Source organism: Camelus bactrianus, chromosome 20 (assembly GCF_048773025.1).
Source record: "Camelus bactrianus isolate YW-2024 breed Bactrian camel chromosome 20, ASM4877302v1, whole genome shotgun sequence".
Classification (NCBI taxonomy): Eukaryota; Metazoa; Chordata; class Mammalia; order Artiodactyla; family Camelidae; genus Camelus; species Camelus bactrianus.
Window position 1 is genome coordinate 31,742,174 of NC_133558.1, and position 27,249 is coordinate 31,769,422.

General features: G+C 42.8%; 2 protein-coding genes across 5 annotated transcripts in view; both read left to right on the forward strand.

The window, feature by feature from the left end:
* CD2AP (CD2 associated protein) overlaps positions 1 to 3,891 on the forward strand; it is a 91,094-nt gene extending 87,203 nt beyond the window's left edge. For both annotated transcript variants that reach the window (XM_074348868.1, XM_074348869.1), the window contains one exon: positions 930 to 3,891. In XM_074348868.1, coding sequence (XP_074204969.1) covers positions 930 to 971 — 42 coding nt within the window. In that variant the 3' untranslated portion in view covers positions 972 to 3,891. The remainder of the gene's footprint in view (positions 1 to 929) is intronic.
* Positions 3,892 to 15,336: 11,445 nt separating this feature from the next.
* Positions 15,337 to 27,249, forward strand: part of LOC105083848 (putative adhesion G protein-coupled receptor F2P) — a 29,904-nt gene continuing 17,991 nt past the window's right edge. For 2 of the 3 annotated variants that reach the window (XM_045509298.2, XM_045509297.2), the window contains exons 1-4: positions 15,337 to 15,609; positions 24,279 to 24,379; positions 26,294 to 26,336; positions 27,037 to 27,188. In XM_045509298.2, the coding sequence (XP_045365254.2) occupies positions 24,308 to 24,379; positions 26,294 to 26,336; positions 27,037 to 27,188 (267 nt within the window). In that variant the 5' untranslated portion in view covers positions 15,337 to 15,609; positions 24,279 to 24,307. The remainder of the gene's footprint in view (positions 15,610 to 24,278; positions 24,380 to 26,293; positions 26,337 to 27,036; positions 27,189 to 27,249) is intronic. The other variant, XM_010973857.3, reaches the window with a different exon arrangement.

Consider the following 27,249-nt stretch of genomic DNA (forward strand, 5'->3'; position numbering starts at 1 on the left):
TGTGTGTTGCTGGGGAGAGGGGTGATGCTGTCAGGAGAAGGTAAGGCCTGTGTGTTTCTACATGCAGTGAAAGGTCAGGGATGATCAAGATGTCATCTAATTGGGAAGAGACTACAAAAGCTGCGGCCTTTAGAGCCTCAGACTCACCGGGACAGGTCTGCGCACCTACGGGCCTGGAGCTGCTGGTGTGGTGTTTCATCTCTTTGAGCCTCAACTTAGTCATTTGTAATACATCAAAATCAAATAGCTCTCTATAGTTACTGTGAAAATTTAAAGAATTTTTCTTACTTTCTTCTTAGGTTTCTCAAATTACGAATTTGTATTAAGTGAAGAATGTCTTCTGCCTGCTGGTGGAAATATTTCTAACCCATTGACTGAATTTTATATATACTCCTGGGCTTTAAAGGCGATTTAATCTAGAACATACTGTTTACAGTTGAGGAAATTAAGACCGAGTGAGGTTAAGTGATTTACCAATGGCACATAAGTAGTAAGTGAAAAACGGAACTAGACTTGTCCTTTTCTTTATTTGTAACTCCTCTGTGCTGCCCCCTTTGTTTAATTACAGGTATGTGTGCTTCTTAATTTGGTTTCAAGGATACTTCCGGTTTTTGTAGGGCTAATTTTCTTACAGATCTTTCAGAGGCTCACATGCTTTGCCGTTGTTCCGGCTGAAACAGCCGTAGCCGCTTTTTTGTTGTTGTCACCTGCCATTTAGGAACTTGTGTCATGACGTTTTCCCCCGTTGCCCTCTTCCTGTATTTATTGCACTGTTGTAAGTTGGACTTTAGAATGGAAATCAAAAGCCGGAGGCTTGAAAGTGTGATCAGATCTTAAAGGCACAGGATAAAGTAAATCAACTTTACTAGAGTAAAGATATTTTATCTGTTGCTCAATTTGTGTTTTGTGTTTTTTGTTTTGTGTTTTAGGTGGAAATAGAGAAGCTGAAAAAAGCAGTCCTGTCTTCTTGAAGTGACACTCACCCAGTGTTCTTAACGTTCCAGGGATTCAGAAGCAACACTATGAACTTCAGCTGACTTGTTACCTAAAAATAAGAAATGCTGATGTCATAATGGATATGAGTATATGAACTATTATATCTATAGAAAAGTGTAGGGGAGGGTGACTTTTTATATATATATATTTTGTTTTGCCTATATGAAAAAAACGAGGCCTTATTTCTTACGTGCTGGGATTGCAAACTTTTTTGTTTAGTTTGCTTGAAAATACTACTGAATCTGTATAGAAAGGAAAGAAAGTTCAGAATAGTTTTTTTATTGAACTTGTAGTATTATTTTTAAAGAGATCTATGCTATAAATATGGTGATATCTTTACAAGTAATCTGTAAAATATACTATTTGGGGGGACAGTTTAGCTTTATGGTAGCCACACTCACTACTTTTCCCGTGACACATAAGGGATATAAACTTTGTATATATATATTTTTTACGTTGAGCTTCTCACCCAGGATTACACTGTCGTGCCTGTTTGTTTGCAGTGCTGTTTATACTCTGGGTGATGAAATAGGAGTTTCCGAGCTATAAACCAGATTACTCACCCACGCGTAGATTAATAACTAATGAAATAATCAAAATAATTTCTTCAACTTCTAGAGTATTTTATATTGCTTGCACTATAGGATCCACAAGTGGAATTTAGTTAAGATGTACTGGATTGTTAAGTATATTGGGGGAAATAACGAGCTGTATTTTAAATCCATTTGGTCTCAGGAACTAAACATGTCAGCTTCACCCTGCACTTGTCGTGCCTGGAAACGACAGCACATGTAATATGCAAACGCCAGCTGTATTGCTCTACTTTCCTGCTTGTTTTATAGGCTCGAACGTTACTCATTTCATGATCTTGTGATTTAATTCTTCACGCCCCTCCCTCTGATTTGTGATAATGGTAACCCGGGAGAAACAGGGCTCCAAAGCTTTCAGAACCTCAGTGTGCAGTTTCATACTTCCAAAAATTAACCTTGTGTAACTTACCTGATAGACTGAACTGCCTGGTGGAGATGTTCTGGGGTGTCATTTAGGTACCAACTTTATAAAGAGTGTGCAGTGTATCATAAAGTGTAACATTACAGCTTATTTAAAACCAAAAATAGTTGGCCGTACTCAAATGCATTTTCCCAAATGGACGAATAGCAGTTTCTTCAGTCACTTATGAACACTTGAACGTTTTAAGATGTTATGTACAGATAATGTGTCTCAAAATACATGGGTTTATATTAAAAGTAGAATTTTTGATTTTTTAATTTGCAAAAAAATCATATTTGAAGGCTTATTACAGCAAGTGACTTTCAGATTTTGAGTACCATCTATCATGCTTCCATTTTGTGTTCATTTAAACTGCCAAACCAATTTTTCCCTATTAGTTTTAATCTTGTAATACTGAAATCTTGTGTTAGTGAGATTCTGTCATATTGTTTCAGATAAAAGTAAAATAGAAAATAATAGAAACTCCAGTATATAATTACGTAATGTAAAATTCACAACTTAAATTCGTGCTGTTGGGAAAATTGGATTGTGTGTCGTGTTATGTACATTTTGATTCTTTAAAGTCCGTGGGCTCTTCTGATGAGGTCGCTGCTGAACAAAATTGTTTATTCCTGTTCTGATGTTTCTAAATGACTTGTCAAATGAATGATTTTGTTCTTCTTAAATAAATTAGATCTTATTTTCTTTTAACATGAAAGTCCTTAAGTAGAAATAAAGGCAGTGTATCTTAGAAATCAACTCCTAGCTTTATGACTGGAAAATCTTATCAAGTGAGCCCTCCCCATCCTAATAACGGGGTGGGGGGAGTTTCCAGCAGATTTCAGGCTGTTCTTAAGGTTTTTGTTGGTCATTCTCTCACTAGTGCATAAAATCAAGATGGTCATGAGTGCTGAAAGACATTTAAAGTGTGTGTTTGTACATTCCTCACTCGGAATTGAAAAGTAACGAAAGTAACTGGGTCTCTTTTCCCGCCCTTGACCAAGTAGTAAAGAAAAGAAAGCCAAACAAACTCAAAGGGAAAAATGATTAATCTAGCAAGTTACCAATGTCTGCTCTTGATAACAGGAATTGTATTAATTCCCGTTTATAAAGTTCATATCACAGAATGGTCTGTAATAATAATAGCTTTTACTTGGAGGTAAATCTTTTTTTTTTTAATGAGTGAGTATAAATGACAGACTAGAGGTGAACAGCATGACATCTGTTGTTGCCAAATTGTTAGTGAATGTGGTGTTCAGGTTTGCTGTTTGAAACACGTAACATTACTAATTTTCCTAATTATATTTCGATATTAGGAGTCTTGTGTGTGCATGCGTGCGTGCGACCACGAAGCTGTGGTCACACTGTAAAGCTGTTACCTCTTAGAAAATCTAAGTCTGAAGATAGAAGAGAGAGTGGGCCTGGCGTAACAGAGGGTTCTCTCTTAATGCTTCTTACTATGATCACAGGAGAAAAAACCCAAGTGCTCTCTAGACGTCTTGGTAAAACATCCTATGCTTGCGTTTAAACTTGAAATGTATGAACAGAATGAGACAATCAGTTCAAATCAGAAATGAGAAGTGTTAAAATTTAATGGCCTTGTTTTGCTGTAGCAATAAAATGACCAAGTGCAATGACTTGATTTAATAAAATCATCTTTTGAAAGTTGCTGCTATGAATATTTTTAGCCATAAAATTTTACCCTTGTTGTAGCCTGACTTGCCTTCAGTAACTATTCTGTAATGCAGTTGGCGCTGTGGTATTCTAACATTCCAAAAAATAATAATAATAATATATATTTATGGGGAAACTCAAAACAGTATACTTCACTTGTTTACAGTAGGTGCTGTACAAAAAGCATGCTTCTCTCTCAAAAAGGAAAATGAATAAAGAATAGTATTGCCAGTCGTGTCTTTATTGGTTATTTTTTCATTAACTTCATTCAGCTTATGCTTATTGCAGAGTATGATGGGAATTATTTTATGTTACTGTGAGTTTTCCAAATAAAAGAAACCATGTAAATAGTAAAATGAAATCATTAAAAGTTCTAGTGCCATGTGACATTTACTGAATCTCTGTCAGTCTTTCACCTGAGACTGTGAGATTAATAATTCCTACCTCACAGGATTGTTGGGAGAACTTGAAATGATTTATACAAAGTACCTCATAGAGTGCTTGGCATAGAGCAGATTTTTTAAGTGGAAGCTCCTCTTTTGCCCCTCTCATCATCTGGCAGTGATGGATGTGGTGTGAATTAGGCAGATCAGATGAAGAGAAAGGCCTGGTGCTTCCTCTCCCATCTCTGAGGTCAGCCAGCATCCCTTTCTTTGGGGGAGATACTCCTTCCGTTTGTATTATGTTCAAAATGGAGCTGCCATTTTATAGATCACCCAGTCATGGGCCCAGGGCAGAGCACTTTGCCCAAATTGAATTACTGTCTGGGAGACTGAGATTTCAAACATCTGAAACAAAAGGAGCTAGTCTCAGCATGGCAGCCCTCCCCAGTTACATTTTTCTGTCATCTGGAAAAAGCTGCTCCAGAAGAACAAAACAGAGTCTAAAGATACGACAACAGAATCCAGAGGGTTTTTGAACTGATTACTGTCATTCCGGAGCCCCCCACCTGCCCATCCATTGTGGGGGTTCCTTAAGCATAAACTTGCCCATAAACTTTTTGGGTTTCTGAACTCAAAACTGGTAGTCCTGGCAAATACAAAAAACAAGACAGTCATTTCCCCCAGATCCATGGCGGGGACGTCCCAGGACACCCAGTGATGTGTGGTCCGCGGGCTGTACTGAACCCTACTTACTACATCTACCATTTTTTTTCCTATACGTACATACCTGTGATAAAGTTTAACTTACAAATTAGACTCAGTAAGAGGTTAACAACTGCTAATAAAATAGAACAGTTATAATGATACACTCTGATAAAAGTTATGTGAATGTGGTCTTTCTTTCAAAATATCTTATAAATATAATGCCACTTCCATCCTAACTAAGCACTTACCACACACCGTGGCCCTAACTTCTGCATTCTGAGCTGCGACTGCAAAACTAGCATGAATTTTTCTTCACGGTTTCGCAGGTGGAAGCTTCCTTCTTACAGATCTTAGCAGCCTCCACGCGTGAATTCTTACTGTCGAGAGCTTTCACCTTGTTTACTCGAGGGAGGCACTCCAAGGCTTCTGTGCGGCATACCTGAATTGCCAGCATCACTACTCTTGCGTTTTCGGGCCATTAAGTAAAACCAGGGTTACTTAACACAAGTACCGCGATTCCACGAGTTCATCCGGTGACTCACGGGCAGGATACGCCGGACAAAGGGGTGGTTCTCATCCAGGGCAGGACGACCCGGGGTTTCATCACGCTCCTCAGGACAATGTGTTTAAAGGTTACGAATCGTTTATTTCTGGAATTTTTCATTTGATAGACTACAGTTCAGCAAAACTATGGATCAGGGAGGTGGGCGGGGGGACTCCTGTCGAGTCTGGAAGACATCAAGCCCCATGCTCTCTTGCTGGAAGTACTGCCACGTACATGACTCCGGGCTTTCTAGAAATCTGGACGCCTTGAATCGTAGAAAAAGGAATTAGACCCCACTATGAAGCAACGTGGAAAGTGTAACAAGTCGTTTAACTTAAATTTTAGCTTGAAGTTGCCTACTTGCTTTTTGTTGGCTTTATAAACATTGGGCATAAGTTTAACTTTGCGGGCACGTGATGGTAAAGTTTTGGATTATAGAGTTTTCATGTTGGGAAGGACATTCAATACCACCTACTTTAATGCCTGTACAGTTGGTTTTGTCTGAAGGAACAATTTTCAGATTTAGCCCCACTCTAGGAAGTCAAATCATAAAAGCAGCTTTTAACCCAAATGTTTCTGTTCGGCTTTACGACTTGCCGATTCAAGCCCAGGAGACTAGACCTTCAGGGTGTGAAGATTTTTTTCTGAATCCTAACAATGATTGCTTTTATTTTTACCAAGAACACCTTTATAATGAATACTCTTGTAAATAAGGAAAATTAGAAATAGGCATCAATATTCTTGTATAGCACTAAGAATTTTTTCTATCACGGAAGGTGTGGTTTTCATTTTGCAACTACTGGGTGGTATTTTTTTCCTATCAGATTACAAGTTTTTTATTAGCTGCATTTCCGTTCCTAGAAAGTTGCTTGGATAAAGTTAATAAAAGTAAAACTATATTTTAAGTTCACTGAGTAACTTAATTATTTAACAAGGGAAATCACTTAGCATTTCATGGTATAGTGTATTTTTAGAAATATTACTAAGCAGAATGCAAGTAGAATCTGAAATGACAGAGTTACGTCATTTCCCCTCTTATCCTCTCCCTTGAAACCAACTAAAAACAACATAGTAGAATGAAAAATAGACTTGATAGATTGAAAGAGATTCAAGAAAAAAACATTCCTCTGAACCCTCCTACACTGCTGGTGGGAGTGCAGTTTGGTGCAGCCACTGTGGAGAACAGTATGGAGATTCCTCAGAAGACTAGGAACAGACTTACCGTATGACCCAGGAATCCCGCTCCTGGGCATATATCCAGAAGGAACCCTACTTCAGGATGGGTTCATAGCAGCACTATTTACAATAGCCAAGACATGGAAACAGACTAAATGTCCATCGACAGATGACTGGATGAAGAAGATGTGGTATATTTATACAATGGAATACTACTCAGCCATAAAAACCGACAACATAACGCCATTTGCAGCAACATGGATGCTCCTGGAAAATGTCATCCTAAGTGAAGTAAGTCAGAAAGAGAAGGTATAATTTAAGAACATAAATACTAAACAGAAACAGACTCAGACATAGAATACAAACTTGTGGTTGCCAAGGGGGTAGGGGGTGGGAAGGGACAGACGAGATTTCAAAATTTGTAGATACTGACAGGCATATGTAGGATAGATAAACAAGATTATACTGTACAGCACAGGGAAATATACACAAGATCTTGTGGTAGCTCACAGAGAAAAAAAATGTGACAATGAATATATGTATGTTCCTGTATATAACTGAAAAATTGTTTTCTACACTGGAATTTGACACAACATTGTACAATGACTAGAACTCAAGAAAAAAAAAGATAAAAACATCCCTCTCAAAGATTGCAGTAAACAACCGCAATCTGTAATAAAAATGCCTCCCCGGTGCTTTGAGATCTAGGACAAAATAAGGACAGCCTGAAATCTGACACAGGGCTCCCCAGACGTCATTCCAGATGCAGATTCTCTGACGTCCATCTGACCACCTTAGGCCCAAGTCCTCTATAGGAGAGCAACGACGGGGCGTGTTGAAGTGACAGAGAAGCCACACTAGCTGTAAACCCCACTAATTTGAAGGCTGAACACCAAGGGGTTCCCAGGAATGACAACAGGTTTCATGGGCGGGTGTCTTAGATAACGTCCTGAATTAAAGCTCTCGTTTGTCTCACTGCTGCTCCTCTGGGCACCTGTCAGCCAATAACTGGCACCATTCAAATGTGAACAGGAAGGTACCACACTCATAAAGATGCTTGTGTAGCATCTTTATAGACGCATCTGTTACACTCAAGTGTATAAAAAAAATTGTCCTAAAATAAAGGCTTGATTCTGCAAATAGAAATCCCTCTGTCCCGGGAGAGGAAGGTAGGAGATTGATGAGATACATTATCACCAAGACACATTTTTGTTGTTAGGGAACTTTCGGATAAAGAATGAATAGTTGCCCAAAAAGAAATTGAAAATTTAATTGACTAATCACACCTCACATAGGAAATGTAATTAAGGTTCTACCACTAAAAAAAGTGAGCCCAAAGGGGATTACAGCTGTGTTTTAAATACTTTTAATGAGTTGAAGACTTAGAAAAAGGTGGAAAATCCCTCGATTTATTTGATAAGTCTAGTCTAACTTTAATATCTAAACCTGACCACTACAGACCATTCTCACTTGTAAAGGTTTCGTGAGAGGAGATTTATCAACCTTAATGCATCACGTGAAATGATGCCCTTAAGGAATAGTCGTAGGGACGGTAGGGCGGGGTAGTGCCGAGCGTTTCCTGTGCGGGGAGTGTGGTGTGGAGAAAACTGACCGTTTGGTACCACTGCCTTGATCACGGGACGCACCAACAGTTCTACCACAGCCGCACTTACACCGTCAGTACGCATCAGCAGTGAAAAAAGGACCTAACATCTTCGTATTATTATAAGAGTGGTTTTGAACTTGTGGACCACATTTGAGAACTGTTGACCTAAGACAATGTAATATGGTCCCCACTGAGTAGTGGACAGTGAATACTGAGTGGGTGAATCAATAAACGAATAACAAACAGGATGTGGTCTCTCGCCTTTACCCGTCGCCTTAACCCTCTCCAGCCTTTTCTTTCTTCTTCAACTATTTAAGGATTCAAGTCGAAATAGTCTCCAGGACTAACTGCTATCAAGCCAATTGTTAAAATAGTCATATTTGCAGAGGATCTGCATTATTCTCTCAAGATGAACATTTGTTATACTGAGCTTTAAGTGGTCAGTTTAATTACCCTAAGGGTTATAGTAAACTTATCCTTAGTCTAAAAATAGGCATGTTTATGTTGTGCTTTCCATGTACTGAGCACTGTTGCAAGTAATCATCTGAATCTATGTGTCTGTCTATCTAACCATCTCAACAATTCGGGGTCTTAGATACTATTATTATCTTTTGTTACTGATTCCAAGCTCGTACTGCTCCCCACAGGACAGGCCAATAAATAGAAAGATGATTTGCTGGGGCAAGGAATAGCAACTTTATACGGAAAGCCAGCAGACCAAGAAGATGGTAGACTAGCATCCCAAAGAACGATGTTCCCTGAATTAGATTTCAGGCTTCTTTTGTAGTTAAATGCGAGGGAGTGTGGCTAGTTGTGGTCAACTTCTTGGTGCTAGAATCCTTTTTTCTTGCAGCTGTCTACGTAGGTCTGGTCACAACATTCCAGTAAACTTCCAACAAGACAAATGTTATTCTCTGTTCTGCAGCTTTTTAATGGAAAACTGTTATACCTTTCAAGGTAAGAGCCTTGACAATAGGCTCTCCTGTGTATTTCAGGCTCCAGGCAACATTCTTCTGCAAAAGGTGCAGAGCCAGCAGGACTAGGCACAGGCAACAGAGCACAAGGGTGAGAGAGAAAGAAATAGATTCAATATGGAACCGAGTTTGTTCTTCTCTGTTACACTTTCACGTATGAGGAAATGGGCTCAGAGAGGTTAAGCAACTTGGCCAAGGCCACTCAGCTAATAAGGGATGGAGTTAAACCTAGGCAGGTCAATTTTGAATCCTGTGCTCTTGATCACATGCTCTCCCTACATAGATATCGTGTAGGGAGCATTCTTGGCAATCCTTTATATTTCTCTGGGTATCAGATTTTCCTATCAGTGAAAGAGACTAAATAATTTACGAAGCCCATTTCCGTGATCTTATAGTCTATTTAGATTTCTCCATGTGACATGGTCACACATAAGTTAAGATTTAGGAGAACAGTCTTTGATTCTTAATGTACATCTTTGCAAACTTAAGTGATTTTCATGGCTTTTCAGAAAAGACATGAAAAACAAAAACCTTACTTAGCTTCCCTACAGAGATGAAATGACCACTAGATGGCAGTCAAATAAAGCTAAGTTTCTCACGGGCGGTGTTCCCAGCTAAGTTAATGGTATGAACATTTTCAGTGCTTTTGGTGCATATAACCAAAGTCTAGTAAATTAAGTTGCACCAACTTATTCTTCCCACATCGCTCTTATTATCAATCTACATGGACTGGGAGTAGATGCTCCTACACCCCAGGTTACCCGGGACAGCCCAGTTTCCCTGGATGATCAATTCTACGGTGACGCTAGCTGTGGATGACGTTACCACAAATCCATGGTGAGGCAGGAAGAGGACTGTGAGACCTGAGTCCACTGGAATGAGCCAGTGTCCTGCTCTCCTCAAAATCCCTTCCGACCCTGACGCGTTGTCCTGGACTAAGCTTTTCCATCTCACTGTGACTTTTTCTCCCATTAGGATGAGTTCTTTATCGTGAGGCATTGGGTTCCTGAGTCTCATCGTCTTCTAGAAATCCTACCTCATTGGTTTTCTAGACCTGTCTGAGGACAGATTCGATCCACAAGCTGGTATAGAGCGCTTTGATGCCTGACATGTGAAGCACCAGAACTTGGTCGTATCCCCAGCCCTCATGGCAACGGTCTGTCGGGAGGTGTATATTATCACCTAGCACCTTACATCTCTGAAAAAAAAAAAACAAAAAACCTACACTTGTTAATGGGGAAAAGGGAGAATAAATATTAGGTGGACAAAGAGCCATCGGCCACACCCCCTTTTACAGAGGAGCAGGCGGAGGAAAGGAGGCTAAATAACCTGCCAAGGTCACATCTCTGGTAAGTGATGGAGGCAGCATAAATGTGTCATTTAGGAAATCAGGTGCTGGTGCAGTTAGTCTTTATGCTTTGAGAATCCTGGAACAGTTCTTTTGCCCCAGAAGAGTGTGCTCATGCACACCTACACACAGTTTTGGTACAGTTCTAAGGATTTCATGTGCCCCTACAACCTATTAATGGACACCATTTTCAGACTTCCTAGGGGACTGGGTGGCACTAAATTGAACCAATAAGAACTAAGTCTTCTTTTTCTTGTAAAATGCAGTTTTCTAAGACAGGATCTAGAGACAATACAAGGGGCAAAGGAAAGGCTGCCTTTCAGTATTTTTATTCACTAGAGAGTGGTTTTTTTCCCACTCTTGTACTGGGAGACAAGGGTTGAGATCCGGATTCGCACCTGGGCTTGTGTTTCCCATCTCAGGGACCTTAAGTCAATTTCATCACAATTTGGATCTAGTTTGTTTTTTTTTTTTTCCCAACTGAAAAATCTGGAACCTGAATTTTAAGAGCTGTACAACATTCTATATACAGCTACAAATCAGAGTGTTTAGTTATACCCCTCACTGTCCTCGATGCTACGTGCATGAACAGTTGGTGGATTCTCCTCTTCAGAGGGTAAGTGTTGTCTAATCCTAGAGACGTCCTCCACAGTCAGCGGTGTCTACCTACGAGCCATCAACTCCTGCAGAGGCAGAGGAGTAAGTGTGCCCAGAGGCCGTCCCCTGAGAACTAAACCCACAGCCCCAGCAGGACAGCAGCGTCCACACTGAATACACCTGCTTGGAGGTGCATCTGGAAGTGAAATAGACTTGGAGAGGTAGTAAGTATTAAACCACACAGTGATGGAAAAAATGGTCACATACGGAGGCATGGGGAAGTCATTCTGGCTTTTCCGTGATACGGTTTGAACTCTATGCTAACCAGAACGGCCTGCCTTATGCCCTGTCACACTTGCATGGTACATCCGCTTTAACCACTAGAGAAGAGAACGCATTTAAAGATCAAAATGGAGTAACCGTGCTTCATGCATCCAAAGTGGAGTTGTGTGGCCATTGTGGATGTGGTTGTAGACTTATTTCTGTATCACTGAGAACTTGAATTTTCTAACCTGTATCAGGCTCAAGGACGCCACCAGCCCTCCTCAAAACAGTATCTGCTAGCATGGTCTCAAGGTCTCCCTTGTACCTATGTCACCATTTCTGACCCCAGTCCTTGCTTAACAAGCGCCCTGACTTCGTGCCAGCTCAAACCTAATTCTCAACAATTTATGTAACTTTATGGCTTTTGCCTGTATAAGCCTCCCCCATGTTGTAGTCCAGCCGGACACAGTTCAAGTGCTTCTTGAATCTCTGTCTCCTGGGCTGTAGTCCTCAGTTTGGCTCGAAAAAATTCTTTTCTATTCTTTTTGTAGATTGTTTATTGATGATTTCCGTCAACAACAGGAACTCAGCTGAAAGGACCTGTCCTTTAAAAAAAGAAAGCAGGGAAGTGGCTTGAGGTAAATTGATGAACACAATGAAAAAGAAACACTTGGCCCCTGGGAGTAATTCACCATTACAGTCCTTCCAGCAAGTGGACTCTTGGAGTTGGCTGGCTGGCTCATTCTGGGGTGGAGAATAACACTGCAAGGGAAAGATAATAAGATCGCCTGCAGATCAAATTTGAGCCTGAAAGCTTATTTAGTGATTAGGATGGGAAATGAGGTTATTGATGACCTAAACAACGCAGTTGAGGACAGGTGAGGGCTGGGCAAAGAAGAGGCAGAGCCTGAAAATGAAAACCAGGAGGGTAAATTTTAGAACAGCACACATCAGTCTTCCTGGTGGCTGAGGAGCCAATGTACTTCCCTGTGTTAAACAATGCTGGACCTGAGCATTCTTTCCTGTCCCAGTGCAAAACAGCTCAGAAAACATGCAAAAATAGATGAAGGCCTTGCTCTCCAGGAAATATTTATTCCTGGAGGGTGAGCCCTAAACCATGTAAAACAGCCTGAATGACCACTTGCTCTGCAAGACTTGTTGGTGACCTCGACCGTGACCTTGCCCACAGCCAAGCCATTAGCCCATAAACTCTGTGCAAGTCCAATCAGTTCCCCAGTTTTTAAAAATGTTGTTTTTTTACTGAAGTGTAGTTGATTTACAACGTTTGTTTCAGGTGTATAGCAAAGCTATTCATTTATACATATGCATACATATATATTTTTAAGATTATTTTCCATTATATGATATTACAAGAAATTGAATATAGTTTCCTTTGCTGTATAGTAGGTCCTTCGGTTCTCCAGTTTTTAAGACCTAAAAACCCTATGAATATCCTGCCCTGACTTCCCTCCTTTGAAACCTATGAAGACCATCAGGGCGGTGTTCTCTCACTGTGTATAATGGGGGTAAGACGTAGTGTTGCTTGATCAGTGGATTTTTCAGGTGGTCTTTTGGGTAGCTGTCAAGAGTGAAGTGTTGCTCTTAGGTAGAAAACAAGTCTCATCGTATCTTGTCAGAAATGAGGCCACTGATCCTATCAAGTTGCCTTTCAATTTTGAATATTGGGTTACTTGCCAAGGTTTCTTTGGATCCTTCCAAGACTCTTGGGTCCAGGAATCCTTGACTTCTTTTCATCCTTGAAAATTCAGAAAGCTCAGAAGCTTTAGTTCCCGTATCAGTCCTGGGGTAACTCTTACCTTCCTCTCTTCTTCCCTCTCCCCTCACCTCCAGAAGGCAGAAGAAGGTGACCAGGGACTGATTTGAATTTGAAGTCATGCACTTTGAAGGATGGTTGAAGTGAGTTTCATCAGGAAGAAGTCCTTCCTAGAAGCTCCCTTATTTCTGCACAGACTTCTCCCAGAGGCTTATTGAACACGAACGGTCATCTGCCTACATCTAATTCAGTGATCAGCAAACAGGACCTCTCTTCCCACAATTGGTTCAAAACAATGATGAATCATCAAATTTGGGGGGTTTTTTTGGCAAGAATGAAGACAGAGTGACCCTGGGTAGGTAAGTAATGACTACTGGATCAGGGGACGCTTCTCTGGAGAGACGACATTTGAACTGAAGCCTGACTGGTGAGGTTGTGCTAGTCTGGGGTACCACATAGCACAGTGGTGCGAAGGGAGCACCTGGGCCAGGGTCCTCACGGACCATCGGACAGCTGAGGACAAGAATGAGTGAGTCAGCCAGGTGAAGCTGTGGGTGGAGATGGGCGGAGACCTTTCAGGCTGCAGGGGAGGCCAATGGAAAGGAAAAGGAATGCGAACTCATTTGTAAGCGAGAGCAAGATGAACGAGACAGGTTAGGTTGCAACCCTGGTGAAGATGACTGCAGAGGAGAAGATTCCGATTCCAACATTACAGAATTAGTGATAAGGGAAATGTATGTAAAAGGTGGGTCCTTCAGGGCGGAGACCTCCTCAAGAAAGAGGCAGTTGGCTTGGAGTTTTGGAGACTGGGAACAACGTGATGAACACTGCCATAAGGCATTACCAGAATGCAACACATGAGCCAGGGAGCGACTGGTGAAGAGACTGGAACCACGTGGGAGAGCTCTGCTTTATTTAACTTAGACCAGTACTTGCCTTTTCAAAAGCTGAGAGTCTCCAGTAAAAACAGCCCAGCTGGTTTCCTCCTTCGTGCTGGGTGTGAGGTTGGGCTTGGATAACCTCCATCTTCTACCTTCCGGGTCTCTAGCAGATGCTCAAGAGAAGTTTACTGAACAAATGACCTAAAAACAAGCCTCAGTCTTTCCAGTTGCCCAAACCTTGCCCATTGGTATAAATTGGAGGTGTCCTTCCAGGCCCAGCCCAGCCCTGCAGGCTCCATGGAGTGGCCCTGGACCTCCAGCCTCCTTCAACCTTCCCTGCTTTGGACTTAGAGCATCAGCTCTTAGCCAAAAAGGCTTTGGTACATTTTTCACATTTGTTTCTTCTTTTCCCAACTAGACTGTGAGCTCTGAGAGATCAGGGGTGAAATTTTACATTAAGCCAATATATTCACGAATATATGGGACACTGGGTGTATAGTATATGCTCAACAAAATATTGGATTTTCCCATCTGATGGGTGGACTTGAGTGAATTTCAGCCCCAAGGGGATTCTCAGATCTCTGGTCATCCCCTAGAGGATCCAGAGCAATCCAGGAAGCAAAAGAAGGATGAGGGATCACAGGTTGAAAACAAGGAGTGCCTCTCACTGTGTCACAAGAACTTCTTAATGAGAGTTTTGAAAAATGCCACACCTTAAATCTGCGTGAGTGTGGTGTTTGAAACATGGGCTTGCCTGGGGATGCTGGAAAAGTCCATGCATGCTAAAAAAAAAAAAAAAAAAAAAAAAAGGAAAGGATTTGTGAGTGTTGCAAAGTTAGAAAGATACATCACTGTCCATTCAGTCTTCCAAGAGCCTTGGCCCTTGTGTCTGTCACCAGAGGCTAGGCTATGCTGAGGTAACAAATAGCCCCCAAATTTCAGCAACTAAAACCAAGAAAGACTCATTTTCTGCTCATGTCCATCACAGGTCAGCAGGGCCCCTGCTAGTCACAGTCACTCAGGAACCCCCGTGGATGGAGTAGCCACCATTCTGAACTGCTGGTCCCCATGGTGGAACAACCTGTGTGACCCTATCCAACCACAAGAAGGTTAGGAATGGCAGTGCCATCTTGAACCTGAACTAGGGACAGCCAGAGACAATCAGAGAACCCTACTACCGTAATCTCGGTGACCAGAAAGCCAGCCCAAGGGAGAGCCCCAAGCACAGGCACTGGAGTTCTCCAGTCCCAGTTTCAGGCTTAGGCAGATCTGTATGGATGCTAATAGCTATGACCAAGAGCCAAAGAGCTTGTACCACCACTACCGTCCTGGATTCCTTGCCAAAAAGCGAAGCCTTGACTTTTTGTGAGAGTCTGTGTGTGTCACCTCGTGTGTGACTCATCCACTCTCCGGCACTGTGCCCCTCCCACCGCGGGAGCAACTCCCAAGCAGGACTTGCCTGTCAGGCTGCAGGGCCCCGGTGTCTGAGGCAGGCTGCCCTTGCCAGGGCAGGACCCAGCCTGGCTGCCTCAGCCTGGGGAACCTTCCTCTGCGGCAAACTTGGCCGCTCAGAGACACAGGAGCCCAGGAGGCTGACTCGCTGCAAGACATGGCAGAGGAAAGCCGCTGACACCCGAGTCTCCAGCTGCCAGGGAGCAGAGCGAATTTGCCAGTGACTTTGTCGTTGGCTACCCACGGTGAGTAGTCCCGTGCCCTCTCCTCCTCCAAGGACTTCCTCCGGGGAGGAATTTCAGAGATGAGCAGCTGATTATGATTCTACACTTTCGAGGCTTTGTAATTTGAGGCTTCATTAATCAAATGGTAACTGGGAGACACTTCACATAATCTAGTAAGAGCACTAGTCCAATATGAAAATATTTTTGTTTTTATTTATTACTCTCTGCTTCTCTGACCCCATGCAAATATCAGAGTCCAGGAAACTGGAATCTTTAAAGGAGTTATGTTTTTTTTTGGATGACCTCAGAGTGATTAAGTACAAATACAGAAAATTTTTTTTATCATTGTTTTCCCTCATCAAACTTTGTAATGTTTTATCTACAATTATGACTTATTATCAAATCATCACCAGCTTTAAAGTCTCCTTGAACACAGAGGACTATTTTTACACCTTCACACACATTAAAAAAAATCTCACACTTCCAAGAACTAACCTATGGCATTAAGAATTCTTGAGCCTGGATGTGTTTTTTCTCAGATCAGACTTTCTCAGGAGGAATATGAACTTTGGGGAGATACCTCTCAGTTCATAAACTTGTTTGTATTGAGTTATTCTTTCGCTGTGGGGGGGGGGGATACTCAAATGTCTTTCATGTCATTCCTTAAAGTATTGTTGAAATCGATGCTTAACACAATGCCTTCCTTTGCCTGAAGGATTCTTTTTGTATTTGTTGAGTGTGACTTTTGAAAGTTCAGTTTTGCTTAAAAAACTTTTATCCTTTGAACTTCCCTCTAGAGTAAACTTGCAGATTAAAGAGTGAGGTTTGCGTGGACCTCACATCTATTTGGGTTATTTAAATGTTCTCCTACAAATTTTCTCTCCTTTGCATGTTATTCCTGAATCTTTGGATTGCAACAAGCAAGTTCCTACGTCACAGCACTTTAAGCCCAGACGGTGAAGCTGATTTGATGATGATGACACTGGGGTGTCTCACAGAACCAGGGGGCATGAAATGCGGGCTCCTGAGTGTCACCAGGATGCTCTTTTTAATCTTTGTCTTGGTTGGTGTATCTGCTTCATTTGGGGCTATATTTCTTTCTCGATGATGGTTCTCAATTCTGTATATGAACAGCGCCTGGGGAGTTTTAAAAACCCCATTCATCTCTAAATGCTAATAATTAGTGCAATCTAGGCGAAGGGGTGTATAGGTGTTCACGGTGCTATTCTTTCACATTTTCAGTAGCAGTGAAGTTATTCAAAATCAAATGTTTGAGGGAAAATATTAGTGCCTGAGCCTTAGTGCCAGAAATTCTGATTCCATGGCTCTGGAGTAGGGTCCAGACACTGGTGATTAAAGGAAAAAAAGCTCCTCTGGGAATGCTAAGGTGTCAGGTTGGAAATCACGGCTAAGGCTGCCTTTTCAGCTTCTCTAGGAGACAGCGAGTCACATTTCGTTCCTTCTGTTGAAGTTTGAAAATTCCTGGGGTGAGGACTGGTTGGCCCAGCTTGGTCAGTCATCATCCCTTAAACCAGTCAGCTCTGGGAGGCACATCGTTCAAAATTGCCGCCGGCACAGTGAATATGGAAGACATTGGCGGTTTCCAAAGGAGTGTGGGTGGGGTGAGGGGTCAGCCAGGCAAAATGATTAACACCAACAGCAACAATAATAATAATGTGTCCAGTGTATCCTCCAAGAGAAATGCAAATTGTGTCCTAAGCGGCTACATTTGAGAATACCTCTTGATAAGCCAAAGCCATTATTTCTTATAATAACTACTTTTCAAATTATGTCATTGGCTTAAAACAATGGAACGATGGATTCTTTGTTAGCTTGAAAGTTGTGTATAGCAAAATCCAAATTAAATCTATTTAAAAACAAAACAAAAGCTCTGTCCATGTCAAAGCAGCCCTTATGAGTTGCTGGCATTAAATTGTGTCTGTCAATAAACATCATACACATAGGTCAGTTCTAGGCATAGTGTTCTGGTTGTAGCAGGTGTACGTTTTACACCATAGCACACATCTGGTCTTTATACTTTCGCATTTCCATAAAGAAATTCTCTAAATCAGCAAGTAGGCTCTGAGTCATACCTCCCCCCACCATTGTCTTGCAGGAAATTCTATCTTGTCTTTGAAGGGGTTGCTTCTTGCCAAGGATTGGGCAAAAATTCTGAGTCTTAAGCTGTCTCAAGTTGTCCTGTAGCTGGTAGAGAGTGGCACTGGCACTGCTGGGCAAGCTTGGGTGTGGAGACCTTTTGTGATGGTCCCTCATGCCATAGGTCTCAGATTGCAGTCCTGGCACCCTGAGTCACCCACAGGAGGTCCTGTCACCTCTGTGGGCATTGGGTTGCCAATGACCAAGGAGTCTCTGTGCTCTGGACGGACAGTATTGGAGGGCAGGCAGGGGATACATGACACTGATGCAAAAACTGCTTCATGATGACATGTTTCCAGCTGGTTCCAAAAGGAGAACTGGGCTTCTGGTCGCAAGAACTGGACTCCAGGAGAGAGGAAGTCTGTGATTCCTGAAAGCCTCAGAGTAGCAAGGGAGCGGAGGAAGACCTCACAGAGATGGAGAAGCAGTTCCCCATGCCCTTGGGAAGTTGCAGAGGCTGAACTTGATCTGGACAGTCTTTGGCCATCAAGAAAATGGTCAGTGTGATCCCTGTGGCCCTGGCTACCAGAGAGAAGCACGGGACACAGATGTTTCGGGGTGGACAAACTGGGGCTGAGCGCCGAGGCCCAAAGGCCAGCGGGGGTTGAGCATCTCGGCAGAAGCTGGCATGGCTGGAGTCACATCCTTGCATGCCCCTCTCCTGATGCCAGGATATCATCCCTGGGGAAGAAGGAAGAGGAAAAGAAAGAGCAAATGCTGAACTGATCAAAGGAGGTTTAGTTTAAACTGAAAGTCAGTGAGTTTACCTCGTGGGGGCAGACTTCCCATCACGGGTGCTAGTTAGGTTCAGTTACCTGCGCTGACTCAGTCTGACGTCCGCTAGATGTGTGTGTGCCGCTTTGTAGAGTGTCGTGGTCTCTGTGGAGTCTTCCTAAACTTGGGTTTGAAGGTCGATTCCGCCTCCATCGATGTACCCAGAAGGCCTTGCTTCCCTCCAAAATGAGGGCTGTGCCTCTGAGATGCTCTGTCACTTCCACCCGAAACCTCTGTGCCTTAGTTCTCCATGGTGGCTGTCCTCCTTCTGGGATCTCATCCTGCGAAAGCCAGTTTTGAAATGGCTTTTTTTGGGTGCCAAAATCTCTTCTTGCCCAAGGGCCAAACTGTAAACAAATCGCCCTTTGAATAGAAACATGGATGCCCTGACCCATCTACTCACTTCATCATCCAGAATAAGAGTGAAATAACAGTCGTTTCAGACACTCAAAGGTCAAGAGAATGGACCGCTCAGAGATCTTCATTAAAGAAGTCTGAGAAGCTCCATTCCAGCAAGAATTAAAGTGATTGCAGAGAAAAGGCACGAAGTATTAAGAAAGAACGTGAAATGTAAGAACCCACAAGACGAAAGGTGTTTTTCTTCCCAGTGCTCAGAACTGAACGGGGTGGACACACTCTTTCAGGTTTAGGAGTTAGATGGCTCCTTATTTCCATTTCTTTTTTTACTTTATTTATTCAATTAAAACCTTTTTTAATTACATTTTTTGGAAGATCTATTTGAGGACACTTTTTTTTTTCTACTTATATGATAAGAATTATTCACATCTTCCATATATATGAGTTATGAAAAATTATTTTCATAAATGTGATAAAATGAGAAAATATCAAATATCAAATAAGATGGAACTAAAGTTCACCCCCCCCAAAATCATGAAATTATTTCAAAAGTAATCTGAAACTCTTACTCGTGATTTAATTGAAAAAGCTCTGGTCGAAGAAGGACGCATATTTTAATGTAGTTATTAAGGCGCTGAGTCAAGAGGGCCACATTTTTAATCCCCCCACTGCTATGCTGATCCTAGTGGGGGTGCTCCTTAAAGCTTCTCACTTTAACAGTCTCATTTCAGAAAGAAGACAGAATTATTACTCATCAATGAGCATGGTTATGAGGATTTATACTATATAAATATTCAAATGTAGTGCTTTTATAGACATCTGTTGTTCAGAAATCATTCTTATGTGATGGAACTGACATATATTTTGATCTTATAAACTTACTTTACAACTGTTATGTATTTTTATGCTAGGCTGTTCCACTTCTGAATCGTAACCCACGTGAATGATATGACCTAGTTCTGGGATGCTTTTGAAGAAGTTTGAAGCATTATGCCCCAATATGTTCCCTAGTCATGATGATAATGTGGCTTTTATTTTTAAAAATGCTGAAGTCTGCCGCTATCTGAAAGATGGCAGAAGTGCGTTGGGAGAAAATGTGCATTAATGGAAACATATAAACCTTGAGAGAAAATGTTCAGTCTTAGTGCCACCTAAATATCAGCTCAACTGTCTCATTTATTTCTCTTCACTTCTAGACTTGCTTTTCCTTCTGTGTCTCCTCTCTTGACTCTAACGTTGTCAAAACTCACCCAGATGCTTTGTCTGGAAACATCAACATCGCCTTTTTCTCCGCTGCCTTTGTCACATGCATTTTCCTCCCGAAACTTTTGCTCAGTCCAGTAAACCTGACCTTCAGTAGCATTCTCCTCTTCACTCCTTGCCTGTTTGGCCATGAGCTTTTTTGAGTCCACCCTCCCCTCCTCGTCCCCACGGAAGGGTCCTGGGTGGTGTACACCAACAGCAGAGGTTGTCGGGCTCTGCGTAGATTCTCTGACTCTGGGCAAAGCTCTGGAGACATCATTTCCACCGGGGTCAGCCTCTGGGTTTCCTGCCTTTATTTCCAGTCTATCCTCAACATCCAGTTTAAAAGTTTTCCGGTTAGAAGAGGAAAAGCAAATGGATTCTCACATTTTGTTTCTCCCTAGATTTCTGGGTATTCATGAGATTTCTGAAGATTTTTTCCTGCTCTATAGCTTGGCTAATGGGGGCAGAGAAAAGGAAGACAAACTTTAAGAGTGGCGCTCTGCTTCTATATTCTATACCACTTCAAAATTCTGTTTCTTTCCTTTAACAGTTTTCAAGTTCTTCCCTTAAGTCCTGCCCCTTTTCTCACTTTGTTGCAATTAGTGAAGTTTTTTTTTCCTGGTTGTCAACATTTTGTCTGTGTTGAGGAAATATTCTATGATTCATTTCCAATCAATCACTTTAACTGAGAAATCCCATCAGTGTTTTTCTATAGATGTGAATAATATACAGCATCTTACTGATCTTCCCACTAATATTATACAATTGAAATATATGATATAATTCTGCTTCCTCATGCTAATATAATATTGTTTTTAATGTTTGTGCAATATTCCTTTGTATAGATTGATCCTAATTTACTACGCACATTATTTGACAAGGATACTGTTTTCAGTCTTGTTTTTGCTACTATGTCTCCAAGTGCTATCAGTAAACTTGCTTAGTGTGCTTTTTTCTGTACTACAAGTTATTTCTAAATGATACAAAGTCCCAGAAGTGCTGCAATGCCACCGTAATTTGGATTTACCTGGTTACTTAGTGTTCCTTTCCAAATTTTGTATACGTTTATAATCTTTCTAGTTTATCTTGGCAGCCTCTGTCAGATTAAATTCCCTTTTTGGCTTTACAGTGACTTACGGGGTAGGAGGTTCTTGGGCACACCTTTACCCAGTGCCTGGCATGGATGCCGTTGGCATGCTTCCTCCCTGGCTACTGTTTACTTTCAGGTGTGAGTAGCCATCCATTCTTTAGCGCTGCTTGACATCTGCATAAAGAAGAAAGCATCCAATTCAAAAGAGATTTAGAGAAGCTGGCCAAGGCTCAGGGGAATGAAATGAAAACAGTTTAAAGTTTAAAAAACTGAGCACCTGGAGAAAACAGAGGACTTACCTAAACATATGAGTGGGTGGCTCCGTGGGTGTAGTTTGGATCTCGGAACATTCTTGCTTCCACGAATTTTGCCTACTGACCTGGGTCAGTGCCTTTACTTCCTACTGCTGGAGAGGTTACCTCTTGGAAATCCCTGTTAAAATGTACATTTACTTGGGATGATTAAATCACAAATCCTTAGTATTCACTTTCACGTGACTGGAGGTCAGCTTATCTGGTCCGTTAACTGTTTGGCAGTCAGTGAAATTCAGAAAGTCTAAGACACAAGAAAGGAGGTCCTTTATGTGGGAAAGTTTGCCTCAGAGTAAGGAGCTCTGTCCAAGGAGGGAGATTCTAGGCTGGATCCAAAGTGAGCCCCTGAGCATCTGGGCCCAGCAGGGGGGATGACTCAGGATGAAGAATGAAGGAATTCTGAAGACAATTCTACTTAGGTTGTACTTTTTAAAATGTTATTTAAACCTAGATCTCTCTATCTCTGCATCACCATATCCATCTATTTATTTTTCTATCTATCCATATCTGTATCTATATCTATATATATATAATTTTTTGGCGGTAAGTAGAGACAGTGATCCGTCCTTTCACATCTCCAACGAGGACAGGAAGGAAGACAGGGACAGAGCAAAGCAGTCAAAAAAAAAGCCCTCGATCAGTAGTCCAAAGAGTCTGTTTTTTCCAATAACTTGGGGCGTGACCTTGGAAAAGCCACTTCCTATCTGGACAATTTCCCCTTTGATAAAAAAGGGGAAATGATAACTTCTCTGTTTATCACATAACATTTAATGATGGCAAGGTGAAAGTTACATGTGAAATGTTCTCAAAGAAGTGACTCCAGCAGGGGAGGGTATAGCTCAATGGTAGAGCACATGCCTAGCATGCATGAGGTCCTGGGTTCAATCCCCAGTGCCTCCACTTAAAAAATGATAATAAATAAACCTAATTACTTCTTATCATCAAAAAAAAAAAAAAATTGACTCCATGACTCCATACATGGATCAACTCTTTCTTAGATTAGAAAAGTCACATGGCAAACTGAAAAAAACAAAATCACAGACCCGGGTTCCCCTTAGTACCTGTGAGACTAGCCTGGGTCAATTTTTCGTCCTTTAATGTTGGAAAATAGAGGAAGTCACTTTAGTCACTCGGAACTACCTAACGGCATTAAAAGAGCTGATGTAGACGTGCCAGGCACCGAGTAAATAGATAGCATCTACTCGTTTTACCCTCCTCTTGCCTTCTGTGATGCCTGCATTCAGGCGGGAGGAAGGGATGGTCATTGACTAGAGGTGAAACAGCAGGATGGCTGAATGACAGACGATGGAATCTTCCACCCCTGAGGTCACCTGAAGTGCGTTCCCGCAGTCTGTCTGGAACTTCCATCGCGTTCGGTGGATCTCACTGGAAACGTCAGCAGTTCACTGCAAAACCTAACTGTGCAGGTGGGAGCCGCAGACTGTCAGCTGACGGAACTGGTGATCGAAATGCTCAGGGTGTCTGATAAAATTCTGTCTGGAGCTTTGTTTACACTTGTGTGCAAAAGCCGTGATGGCTATGCCAATACTTTCTTTTTTTCCTAATCAAGATTTAAAGGCTGAAATTGTAGAGTTTGGTTTTTTTTTCCCCCAAATCACCCTATTAAAATTGCTCTGGTCTCTAACACTTGTGCAAATGTATTTAAATTAAGCAAATGATTGTTTCTGATGGGCCCACACACAGAACGCATCCAAGCAGGCAGCTCCCATATTTTCTTTCTGCCTGTGGAATTTCAGCCTGGCAAGTATTTCAACCCAGGAAACATGATTAAAGAATACATTTTGCCTAGTCTTTAAAATAATAGCATTGTTTGCTATAGAATTATGCATGACTGGGATAAAACGATTTCATTTTTGGCTAAAAATGGTCAAGTAGCAAATATCAACCATTGCAAAAGCTCCTGGCCTTTGTTGATGGCATCCACGTCTTCTGAGTCCTTCCATCTGAAAGCAAAGACACGACCAATACCATTCAAAGAGCGTCTTACTCAGGGATTAGAAAATATTAAAATTATTAAAATTTAATATTATAAATTTCAACTTACGCGAGTCTTCCATAGAGCAGAGATTCTGATGCAAACCCTCAGTTCTTCCTGACTCTTCCCCTTTATTGAGTCTACAGCGTCCCCGCCACGTGTCCAGCACTGTTCTGGGTGCCAAGAAATCCTTTCAGTCTCGACACCAGTCTTGGCAGAGATAACAATAACAGGGCGTGTCTGAGGTCAGTTTTGAAGCAGTTGCTACCTACCTACCTACGAAGATACAGCTCCAGAGCTAGGCGGGAAATGAGGGACAATAGCCCAAGGCTGGTGCTTACTCTCCTTCAAAAGATATTTGTAATCTGCTCTCCCCACCAGCTCGCCTCCCACCGTAGCCACCTACAGGTTTCCCAGCCCTGCCTCACTCACCCTGCTGCTCCCTGAACACAGGCTGGGATGCGTGACACCCCAGCGGGCAGCTTCCTTTGGAGACAGTCCCATAGTAATGTCACATGCAAGGTGACAGCAGAAGCTGGAGGTTATCACAGCCATGGCCTGGGCCTCCCAGGCTCAGCTGGTGCTCACACCTGCCGGGTCCTGGTGAAGTCGACAGGAGTCCACGGGGACGCCACCCCTGGAGCAGAGGAGCCCAAGCTGACAGCACTAAGGACCGAACCCAGTCTCAGGCTGAATGGTGTGCATGGAATGTTGAAAGCTTCAGATGGGAGACAGTTTGCCTTTTTGTTTCTTTTTATAGAAGCAAGAAAGGCAGCTGTGCAGAAGACAATGCCTCGGGTGCTTCTGCTGTACTGCTTCGTGTTTCTCTTGCCCACCGAGTCCTGCAGGAGGTTATGCCAGGTAAGAAAGGGGAGGTGGGAGGGTGAGCTGGTGGGGAGAGCAGATGGAAAATAAAACCCACCAGTTACCAGCCCTCAGTTATCTGAGCTGAAGTGTACAGAGAGGTTACTGGTGGAACGGTCCAGCTGGAAGAAATTGCGCTGACCGGTCACCAAAGCCCATTTTAGCGAACAGCTGCAAATTATTTTCCCATCCACTTTTTCTTTAAGTTCCTGAGATGCAAAGGGGTTCACATGATCCAAGGATGATAAACTTCTTTCCATAGCCTTTAAGGGCGAAGGTTTCAGGTGCTGATAATCAGGGCGGTGCTCCTTCCTTAAAGAAACTTGAGAACGTGGGGGTGGTGACCGGTGTTACAATGTCTGGGAGATGGTTAATGGTACTTAGTGGGCAGGACCCAGGAATGAAGCATTGTTCCACCCCAAATGGCATCTCCTTTGAGAAACCTGACGGCGAGCCCCATGGATGGGCTGGAAGGAGCAGTGAGCAATTTGGTCAATGGTTAATCCACCAGGGTGGAGTTTGTAGCCATGTACTATTGGTTAGTTTTGTGAGGCAGTGAGCCCTGTGGCTCTCTCCGGAACATTTTTGCACATACCATAGTCCTTTAAATTTCCTTATTCAGTTATATATTTAAAACAAGTTGTAGAGAATCATTGAGAGAGAGGATACAACAGTATTTGGAGCTTCTTGGGAAGAACGTATTATTATTTAAACACAAGATCTGGAAGGGAGCTTTGAGGTCAACTGCAGAAGCGTCGCTCACTTATTTTACAGAGAGGGAAACTGAGGCACGTGGTGTGGAGGGCGATCTGCTTGAGGTTACACGCCTGCCCAGCTGCAGGGCCAAGGCCAGGACCCTGTCCTCAGATTCCTGTTAACATGCATCTTCTTAGTAAGAGCCTCCTTAGGATAGAATGACTTTAGAAATTCTTTCCAGAAGTTTCCAAATGACATTTACTTTGCCCTCTAAGTGGTGTGCCCCTGGATGGGGATTTTCTCCATGACTCCCCTGGCCACCCCAAGCACTGAGTTGTGCCCAGCTCTGGGAGAGATTAGAGACCCCTTCAGAAAGACCTTTCCAGGAGGCAGCCCAACCCCAGAGTTTGGAACTATTTCTTCTTTTCATTTCCTCATCCACACTTTTTCATAAGATGGAACTTGGAGAGTAGGCCGAGCATGGGAGGCTGGCTTTGTCTTCTTGGTTACTGGGCTCCCCTCACCAGGAACAGTCCATCCTTTGCTTCTCAACTTGCAGGTGGCTGGAGGCAGAGCTTCTTCCCGGCCCTCTCCCGACCTCTCTCAGGCAGCTTTGCAGGGTTAAGAGGTTACCGGTTTGCAAGTGTCTTTTTCACAGAATTAGGTGGAGGATGGTTGGTATCTGAAGCTAAAGTGACCCATGTCGGATGCCGCCCCAGAAATGAAGGGACCGGAAGGAGCTGCATGCGGACGCGCTTTGGCAAATCAGCTGGGAAGTGAATCAGTTCCTTCACTTAAGAAGGAAGTTTCAGAATTCCTTGTAAACAGCATACCCTGGCTTTCTGCCCACATATCTGATTAATACAATGTGACTTCGCTGGATTCCTTTTAATGGGTCACGCATTATCCAGAATTGTTCACTTTTAAGTGCTTTATTGTGGTGCACTGGAGACCACGGCCCACTCAAGATGGGTTTAGGGCATCCCAAGATGCTCGTAATTCCCTGCATCTTCCTCCTCCTCCTCCACTCAGACGTGGGGGGACAGAGCTGCACTGTAGGGGTCAGGAGGGCTGAGTTCTAGTTCTAACCCTACCTATCATAGTAGGACCAGCAGAGCTGGCCCACATGTGGTTATTAGTCTGTGATGAAAGCGAGTCATTGCGTTGGCACATCAGCAATTGCTTTTGACCTGAATTTTGATTTTCCCTTTCTAGGCTGCCAGCAAGAGCAAGGAGCAGGTGTCCGCCAGGCCACACGGTATGTCGGCATAGTTCACTAATGGCCAGACATGATAATGTTCATCTGTTGTCATGCAGGACTCTTCTCAGCCCTCTGTCTCCTGGAGATAGGACTCCTTGGTGGCTTGCGTTTGGACTCTCCTTTTATTTTTCTCATCTTAAATTGCACTTTTGACCCTTGCTCCCCTCCCCTCCCAGCATCCTTGCTCCATCCTGGTCTGAATTATTTGCCGTCAATCCTTCGGATTGAGCCAGCTCAAAACAGAGCAGCAGCTAGCATGGGTCTACGAGAACTCACTGGCGACAAAACTCCTTGTAAAGTCCTGGAGCTGGGAGGTTTCTCAGAGAACAGCCGGTACAGGGGCTTCCAAAGTGCATCATGGGAGCTGCAGAGGCCAGAGGAGCTGCCTGGGGGGGTTCCCGTGGGGTGTGAGAGTGCCCTTGTGGACTGAACTGTGGGCCCTTCCTCTCACTTCAGCTGGGACACTTCCACTTTTCTCTATTTTGTACTTTTGAGTTCAAACGTTTGTTGGAAACAATAGGAGTTTGTCACTGAAATGTATGACTGATCTCTTTCAATCATCCTCCACTTTGCAAAGAAAAGACATCTGGTGTCCACAGGACTTAGTGCCTTCAAGATGCTGACGCCATGGTAACTGATCCACGCAGTTGGGACCCCAGACCTCTCCATCGAATGCTGATACATTTTATTTTCTCAGGTGTATGCGATGGCGTTTGCTTAGAGAAGTCCTCCTGCAGCCAACCTTGCCCTCCAGACACTCAGGGGAATATGGGGTTTTTATGCAGGCAAAAGAAATGGCACAAGATCACTGACACCTGCCGGACTCTTACTGCCTTCAACATCTTCGAGGTAACACCCTTTCTCTCGCACTCAAAGTGGAGCCCCAGGTTAGCAATGCCTGTAGCGCGCA